This window comes from Callospermophilus lateralis, chromosome 17 (genome assembly GCF_048772815.1).
Source record: "Callospermophilus lateralis isolate mCalLat2 chromosome 17, mCalLat2.hap1, whole genome shotgun sequence".
Taxonomy (NCBI): Eukaryota; Metazoa; Chordata; class Mammalia; order Rodentia; family Sciuridae; genus Callospermophilus; species Callospermophilus lateralis.
Window position 1 is genome coordinate 38842706 of NC_135321.1, and position 9700 is coordinate 38852405.

Below are 9700 nucleotides of genomic sequence, written 5' to 3' on the forward strand. Positions count from 1 at the left end.
AAAGTAATTTTTGACCTAATTTCTTTCTTTCTTTTTCTTTTTTTTTGGGGGGGGGGCGGTGATATTGGGGGTTAAGCCCAGGACCTTGCACATGCTGTCAACCTAGAAGTTTTTACCCAAAATACCAAATCAGGTGTGAGGGTAGACAGTGTCATTTTCAACCACTCTTTGGCTAGAGACACACACACATACACACACACACACACACACACACACACACACACACACACATATTTTTATTCCCTGCCCAAGCTCTCTTACTTAGGAAGCTACTATACATTGTGCCTCAGCAAATTAAGCAAACCATGTAAAAGATGTGTATGATCTAGGGCATGAAGAGAAGCCCCAGATGATAATCACACATGGTCCTAGTCCAACTTCCAGCAAGAAATGATGGTAATAGAGTTGAGTTTGGGGGAGAGAGAGGAGTTGAGAGATAATCTGATGTGTTTCTGTGATTGCATCACTTATTAATAGGTGTAGGGCATATCTATGGGGCTTTTTATACAGAAAATAATAGTTAATCTTAGCTTAATAAATAAAACAACATACTCATTACCAAAGAAATCTTTACATAGTTCTAATAAAGTAAACTCTTTTTTTTAATCTTACAATTTTTTAAATTTGTTTTAATTAGTAGTAAACTCTTGATTTAACAAAAAATTGTGCTATAACTGTAGTGGGAGACTGGAGGGAGGAACAGCAGTTGTGGTGTTTACCTCCTCTACCTCCATGGTAAGAAGGCAAGAAATAGCCACATTTCTCATTACCTCAGAATATGGAGATGAATACCAGAATAAACAGCTACAAGAACTCAAATGTATTACTCTTGGCTGATGAAGATGGGTTAAACATGGAACTTATTTTTATTATAAGCTTTTTAAAGTATTATGCCAACATTTAATAAAAACAAAATTTTAAATCTTAAAGGAAAATAGTTTATCAAAGCCAATTTTGAGGTACCAGTACCAGTAATGTTATATTTGCCTCCCTTTTATTTTCTCCATTTCACTGATGAAAAAAAGGCTTCAGAAAGTAAAGTGAGTTCTTTTTTTTTTTTTTTTTTGGTACCAAGGATTGAACCCAGGGGTGCTTAACCACTGAGCCATATCCTAGCCCATTTTTATATCTTATTTAGAGACAGCATCTCACTGAGTTGCTTAGGGCCTTGCTTAGTTGCTGAGGCTGGCTTTGAACTGTTGATCCTTCTGTCTCAGACTCCAAAGCCAGGATTATAGGTATGCACCACTGCACCTAGGGTCCAATACAGTGATTTCTGTGACCTCAAGTTGGTGCAAGAACCAGGTCTAAAAATGAGTAATTTCCCAGTCTCAAGTCAGTGCAATAGTGTGTGTCATTAAGATCAATTCTTTTCTTTTCTTTCTTTATTTTCCTTTTTATTTGGTACATTATAATTACATATAACAGCGGAATTTGTTGTTACATATTTGCACATGCACACAATTTAACAGTTTAATTTGGTCAGTGTCTGTTCATCAGCACCTCCCCTTTACAACCTTTCTTCCTCTCTCCACCCAGTTTCCTTCACTCACTCTGCTGATCTCCTTTCTGTTTTCATGTCTCATTCACTTCTGTCGTAACCCTCTCTTTATATTTTGGTAAATTGAGAAATGTTAAGACATTAATAAATGCACCTTAGTTTTCTTTAGATGCTGATAGCGTCTTTTTTATTGCCAGTACATTTCAATATATTTTCACTACTAAGTGAAGGAAAATGGTCATAATATACGAAGTTGGGTTTTGTGTAATAAATCTCTATATTTTATCCATTAAAATGCTCTTGTTTTTTTATATAAGTAAGAATAATTAAAAATAAACTCTTGCCTATGTACTTTATTATTTTTTCTAATAAAGGAAAATGTTTGTAATAAAGGAAGCTGGGTTTATGTAGTACATTGTGATATTTTTGTCTCTAAAATGATCTTGGTTCTATTGTAAGCATTAGCAATGCAGAGTTTGACCTTACTAGCTTTTGATATAGGGAGAAGAGAAAGGTTACTGCCTTTTGAGTTGCTTTCACTTTCCTGCCTTAGTATTGATGGCATATGGAAAGTGTCACTAAAAAATAAAACATAATTTTTTGGTCATAATATGTGGCCCAATATGTTTGGTATAAAGCAGAAATGTAAATTATATTATAAATATGACATCGAACCAGGAGGCTAGATAATAACAGTTATTTAAGTATTGTTACCAAAGTATAAAATAATATTGTAAGTCATATACTATGTAGTGCTGTTTCAGTCAGCAGCAGGTTACAGGGATGGTCCCTAAGGTTACATGCCTGGTGACATCATAGCTGGCTTGGTTCCCTGTGTATACACTGCAATATTCATACAACAATGAAATCATCTAATGATACATTTCTCAGAATGTATCTCCATTGTAACATGACTCTTGGCTTTGTTTGAAAGTCCTGACCTATGGTCGTGACTTATCTATTTGATTGGGGCGTGATTACTATTGTTATTTGCCTACGAGTCAACAAATTAGAAAATTATAGGAAAAAGATGACAAAGCCTTAGTACATTTCTGCTTTTCTCTCTGCTCTTTCAAGACTGGCACACAACCTTTTAATCGTGCAATGCTTTTCAACGTGGGCTTCAAGGAGGCCATGAAAGACAACGTCTGGGACTGCGTTATCTTCCATGATGTGGATCATCTACCTGAAAATGACCGAAACTATTATGGATGTGGTGAAATGCCTCGTCACTTTGCAGCAAAGCTGGATAAATACATGTATATGTAAGTAGTGTGCACTCTTCCTCATATCATACAGTGTCCTTGGTCAGTCGTTGCATTGAAATGGTAGCAGCATCAGGCACCTAAATCAGAGAGCTTGAGAATAACATCTTTAACTCCAGCCTGTCCTCTTAGGGAACCTGGATGTAGAGTAGTTTGTCATCTATCCGGGCACCTCCCTTATGTAGAAGTTTGAACGCTGTGTGGGGGAAAGGAGAGCCTGGAAGTCAGGCACATGTAGATTTAAATTTAGGTTCTCACACTTGCAGGACTTGGTTAGTTACCTGGACCTCTGAAGATTGGTTTCCCTTTCATTAGAACAGTGTCTGTAGGGCTGTTCTGTGGAATCACACATGCCCAGAGCCTGCCACATTTATGTGTGGAATGCTGGCCTCTGGTTCGCCTCCCTCTTGTGACAGTTCAGAGACACAAAGGCCTTTCTTCTGCAGTGTATCTTCTTCCTAAATCATGGATTCTTGACTTGTTTTTTAATTTTAAGAAACAATTCTTTTCATTTTCTGATTGGAGATACCTTAAAATGTGAAGTTATTTTTTTAGAGCTGTGAGAGTAACTTAAATTGACATCAAAGAAACCAGGTCTAATCTGGGAAAGAGATCATAATATTCACCGGCTAATGAAAATGGAGAAAATAGAAGTCTATTGCCTGGAGCAGGGAAGATATTGCCTGCATCATAGCTTTGGCTGGTGTCCAACCTACAGAATAAAGAGAGGCACAAAGTCTCAATGACACAAGCCCATGGATTGGCATCAGAACAGAAATATTTCCCTCTCTCCCTCCCACTGTCATTAGAAACACCTTTTCCTTCTTAGTGCTATATTTGAACTTCAGGTTCTGGGTAACCTTGGGAGAGGCCATCAGAGTTGATGATCTGGTTCTTGACTCTTCTGGAAACTTGACTTTGGTTAGCCTGCTAGAATCAGATGGGTTCCAGGATAACTGTTTTCACTCTAAAATACCATAAAGGTCATATAAGCTAAAAATTCTAAATTATTTTTTAATACTTGAAAATATCAATTGCTGATAAACAAAATATTCCTATCCCTTGGAAAGTAGCTTAGGGAAGGTGGTGGCAGGTCCAGGCCTGGGCTGGACATGTGTAGACTGCAGTCATTGTAGAGAAGCCTGAGGCAGCATCCCTGCCCACAGTGCTGATCACACTCTGGTCCTACTGAGCTGAAAACTTAGGTCCTCCATATTTAAAACCTCTCCTACTTTGGATAGTTTAAGATAAATACTACAAAAATTTCTCTCCATTTTCTGCCTTTAGTTTTTCTGTTTTACCCTCATTTTCTCGAATCTTTACCCATTGTGTATGTAATGCAATTGTGTATTTCCACTCCAGCAGAACAGCTAATAGAATTGATATGCTTGCTGATTTATACATGTCAGTAAGCACACACATATTAGATTCAATGATCTTGGCTTTCTCCAAACCACTAGCTGGTCAAGAACAGTCCAAGTGGTATGGAGAAGACAACACTGCTTGGACATTGGCTCTGTGGAACTCCCACCAGCATTATTTCAAGAACCCTGAGCACTTGTGTGGGCCTTGTAGGGTCTCCTGAGGTGGTGTCTTTAGGGTTAGTGTTGTTCTTACTGTCTTGGGGTATCCCTGGAAGAGTTTTTTAACATTTATATTTATGCTGTTCTATATGATAAATTATTTACTTATAATGTATTTTTAATAAATTCAGTTAACTTTTAAAGTGTTACTAGTTTAGAAAGATGTAACATTGTATTGACAGTTATGAATGTATTTAATCAAGTTTGCTTTTGTGAAAATATCATACACTTTTTGAACACAGTTTTGAATCATATAAAGTAATGATACTAAATGTTGAATTTCAGTTGCCACAAATGTTTTATTTGGTGTTTAACATAACACATGTTCTTCTTTCATTAGTTTACATTTTCCAGAATACAATTTCATCTGCCTACTTGTTTATTTAGAAGATACAGGTATATTTTGTGAAACACATGAAAGACTGAAAATTTGATCTCATGTGGTAAACTCTTATGATTTCATTTATAGAATGCTGTGTCCTGTTTTCTTTTTTAGTCTGCCATATAAAGAGTTTTTTGGTGGTGTAAGTGGACTGACAGTGGAACAGTTTAGAAAGATCAATGGTTTTCCTAATGCCTTCTGGGGATGGGGAGGAGAAGATGATGACCTTTGGAACAGGTATGTTGAGGTACAAATTCCTTGATAATAGAATTTCTGAATTTCATTTTTATTAGGTAAATCATATTTGTTTGCTTCAAGAAAGAATTTTTTGGGATGGAAAAATTTTGAAGTTCTTAAATCATATTTTGCATTTCTTCCCTTATTTCATTAAGAGTACCTTCTGAAATTATGGTAGTGTACACATTACAGCATATTTTTTATTTTGAAATTGAACTCACAAAATGTATTTTTATGCATTTTTATATTGTACTATAGAGTTCATTATGCTGGATATAATGTAACCAGACCAGAGGGAGACCTAGGAAAATACAAGTCTATTCCTCATCACCATCGAGGGGAAGTGCAGTTTTTAGGACGGTAAGTTAACTTTATATTAAAGAACCCAGATATACGTTATATTTAGGAATTAAGTTAACTATTTGTTTTTAAAATGTTTCCATTTCATAAAACAACACATTTTATTTCAGGGATGTCTAAGTTGTAAGAGTGCAAAATAATTGTTTTAGGTGGCCTTTTTTTGGGGGGGTCCAGTAAAAATACTAATTTAGAATAATGTTTTAGAGATTTTTAATTATTCATGAAAACTTGAAATTATAAAGAGCTTTAATTGTAAGTTAATCTAGAATTATATTTTACATCAGCTTTCCATTTTTGAACATATTTCTGTTATTTCTTTTTCTCCTTTCACACTGTAGGTATAAATTACTAAGGTATTCTAAGGAGCGTCAATACATCGATGGGTTGAACAATTTATTATACATGCCAAAAATACTGGTTGATAGGTTGTATACAAATATATCTGTGAACCTCATGCCAGAGTTAGCTCCAATCGAAGACTATTAAAAGAAGTAAATGTCATGGCAGGGTAGACCACAGTACTGGATCATAAACTTGGAGTGCACTCTTAGTGGAGGTCAGCGATTGGATGTCTCAGTGCCCTGATCTCTGAGAAGAGCCAGCAGTCCTCAATGTTTACAGTGTGGGATTACATACATTCATCCTTCTTACACCCCTCCTCTCTACTTCGAGACACACCCCATGGCGAGCACTGCAGAAACCAGAGCCGTTGCTTGAGATTGGAAGTTGAGAGAGCTCCCCACAAAGAGAAAGTTTTTTTTTTTTATACTGAAATCTATAATTTAATTCAAGAGAATGCTTTTATTTCCGTTTAAACATACTTTGTACATATGTGATGTAAATTAATGTGTTCAAATTGTTGAGAAATAAGATGTGTTACAGTTTTGCATGTAATTGGTTATGCTTTCCTTGGACTTTTATAGACATTTTTTATTTGCATGGAAAAAAAAACACTGTAAATTGATGTCACTAAACAAAGGTTAACCCTTGTGTGAAATGAAGGAACTGTCAATAATTGACAGTAAATTAATACAGTAAACTGTTATACTAGTTTTCAGCTTTAGATCTCCAGCCTCTCATATGGAAGAAGTCACAGCTTTTGTAGGGCTTTAAAGGGAAAGAAGAAAGGACTTAAACAGCTTTTCTTCCTGCCAGGATTACCTGTTTTTTTCCTTGCTTGCAATCTCATCAGATTTTGCTAAATCACAACCATATTGTTTATGCATATTGCATGAGTATTACCAAGAAAATCTTAAAAGTTGTGATGTGACATGATATAAAGGACCTCTTTGTTAAATGTCTTTCATGTACCTCTGGTGTGTCAGGGATTTTGTGCCTCAAAAAATGTTTCCAAGGTTGTTTATACACTGTATTTTTTTTAATTCATAATGAATAGCAGTTTTATTATTTCTAGTTCAGAAGAGCCAAAAAAAAACCCCAGTATCTTCATTTTTTAAAAATTAGTTTTCTTTTTCAAGAATGAGCTACGGAAAACCCAGTAGTACTTATATAAATGAGTTATACTATTAGATAAGAAATTAAATGTTCTATTTTTATGAAGATAAATGCTTACTAGATAAAAAACAAATTTTAATTCTCAGACTTGTAGAATTTCACTTTTGAAAAGGACCCTTTTAATGTCAGCTGGTTTCATTCAAACTGTTTTTTTTTTTTTTCATTTTCAAAAAATTGGGTGTTAATTACTAAAATTTTCTTGTTAAAAGTAAAAGTTAATAGAGTTATCTTAAAATGAATTATCAGTTATTTGTATGTGCTGATATTATAATATGACACTTCTGAAGACAGCTCCAACTACCTGATACCAAGTATATTTATCTTAAAATTGGGCAGAGTTTTCCATGGCAAAAACCAAACAATATTTTTACTTTGAAACTTATCAGTTATGTAGATTCTTTAAAATATCCTACAATATTTTCAGAAAAAAATGTTTGGGGGGTTACTGGGATTGAACCCAGTCAAACTTTACCACTGGACTATATCCCCTGTCCTTCTTATTTTTTGATTTTTGAGACGGGATCTCACTAAATTGCTGAGGGTCTCACTAAATTGCTTAGGGTCTCACTAAATTGCTGAGGCTGGCCTCAAACTTTGGTTCCTTCTGTCTCAGCCTCCAGAGTTCCCCGGATTAAAGACATGTGCCACCAGGCTGAGTATTTTCACAAATTTAAGACAAAAAGTTGTGTACCTATTATAAAGTGAATCTTCAGTAACAATGAAGAATGATAGAATTCTACACTTGAGAAATGTTTGGGTCATTAATTTTGTGGGTTGTTCACCTAAAACAGAAATATGATTGTTGGGTTGCAAATTAATTTTCAAGTGTCATTTTCTGTGGCAGTTTTGGTAATACAAATGATCATAAGCCAAATCATAAAATAATCAGAATTGTTATACTTTGAGAAAACTGATAGTCTAGTATGATACCAAACAGATTTCCCATATTGATTTCTTAGAAATATTTTCAAGATATTTATCTTTTAGTTTTTTGTGGTACTCAAAATAGTGAAAATCAAACGTTCTGCAAATTAAGATATTTGTACTTAATTTGTGTATCTGGTCATTTTGCTTCCTACAAGCTAACATAATTTTTTAAATTGGATGAAATGAAAGCAGAATGATAATGATAACAAATGTTTGCTGACCACTAACAAGATAGTAGGGATATAGGAGCATAAATAACCCAGTAATACTCAAATATTTTAAAGGTGGGCAAAATTAAGATAATTTCTGAGTCTTATTAGGGAAACATTTTTCTCATTTTAATGTGATGTCCACATCTTTTCATTTTGATGCCTATTTTACAGTTTTTAGAGAACTCAGTTCTATGCTATCTGCCTTATTTTCTTGTGACATTAATATTGGTTTAGGAGTGGGATGTAAATATTAAGTACAGACCTAAAACTATTTTTGGCTAAAAACAGTGACCTTTATATGTTTTCCATATAAATGAAAAGAATGAAAGAGATTTCCCCAGTCGTCTTCATTGTATGACAATGAATTTATTTCCTAAAGATTAACAAATACATTGTAAATGCAAACACTCTTCTATATGGTATGTTTGGCAGACTTATTAATGAATATGTATTGATTGCCTATTCTGTATTGGGTGCAATTCGAGGTATGTCTGAAAGTATTATGTCATTTCTAAACAAATCAAGTCAAGCAAATCGAAACATTTCTGAAATTATGAAGATATCATCTGATAACTTATCTATTATATTTCCTTTATCTGTGGTCATAGACATATTAAGAGTTCCCATGGCACTACTGTATAACTATATAGTGCCTTTTACTAGAGGAGGAATCATAATTAATGGGCTTGTCAGTAGAAGAGAAAAGGGAAAAGTGTACCCAGTGGTGATGTTATGTCTAATTCACAGTGAAGATACTCATTTATTCTTTGCCAAAACTAGGGTATGATAAGTATTTTTTTAAAGTCTAAATTTAATTTTTTGTTTGTATTTTGTGAAAGATGTTCTCTCAGAAAACCTTACTAACAATATTATATAAGTACAAAATTTGTGTGTTAAAAACTTACACTGTGTCCAAGCCAAAATATTGATATCCACTTTAAAATAAAATGGAAAAGTATCCAATGCAATATACTCCTTTTGGAGGATCCCTACAAGTGAAAGCAGATTTAATGTCATATTATTTGGCCTTTGCTCGTCTCTGTTATATTCCTGTATGTACTTTTCAAATAAATAGTATTCTAGAGAATTATTGCCTTGGATTTGCAAGTATGCCAACTAAGAGAACAAGTGACCGTGGTATTTATCAGAAAGAGGAAGTGTACTTAAAATTATTTTATTTATTAAGATATAAAAGGCTTCTACATAAATGCACTGAAATAAATGCTATTAATTTCTTGTACTCTTTTTTTTTTTGCTTCTCATGGAAATGTTTGTACTTTTTTATTATTGTCTTTTATGAAATATAATGTTCTACAGACTTTGTGTGATGATGTAATTATTTTCTCTCAGGAACTCCCCCTTCCCCCAGCTTAGCTGGTGATTTTGTTTGTCTTCCTGAATATCCAGTGAGTTATTGATGACAGTCTTGGTTGACTTTAGGGTTGCAACATGAGTATAAAGCAGCCATAGTTAAATATACTTAGTGATCACATCATAGCTTGTACTTCAAAAAAGACTAATATTTTCATTAGTACAGTTGGTAATCTGTTATATCAAGGCAAATATTTAAGAATTCACTTTAAACATAAATTTTCTTCTCCCTGCAAAATTTCAGAAAACTAATCTGACATTAATTATGGACAGTTCATTTTTCAGCTATCAGTAGTCAAGAAGATCTTTAAGGCAAATCTTGAAAATACTTAAGAGACTAGATTTAA

The 9700-nt window shown here is 33.9% G+C and overlaps 1 protein-coding gene across 2 annotated transcripts in view; it reads left to right on the forward strand.

The window, feature by feature from the left end:
• B4galt6 (beta-1,4-galactosyltransferase 6) overlaps nt 1-9222 on the forward strand; it is a 57173-nt gene extending 47951 nt beyond the window's left edge. For both annotated transcript variants that reach the window (XM_076836682.2, XM_076836683.2), the window contains exons 6-9: nt 2579-2766; nt 4846-4968; nt 5227-5328; nt 5667-9222. In XM_076836682.2, the coding sequence (XP_076692797.1) occupies nt 2579-2766; nt 4846-4968; nt 5227-5328; nt 5667-5814 (561 nt within the window). In that variant the 3' untranslated portion in view covers nt 5815-9222. The remainder of the gene's footprint in view (nt 1-2578; nt 2767-4845; nt 4969-5226; nt 5329-5666) is intronic.
• Nucleotides 9223-9700: the final 478 nt, after the last annotated feature.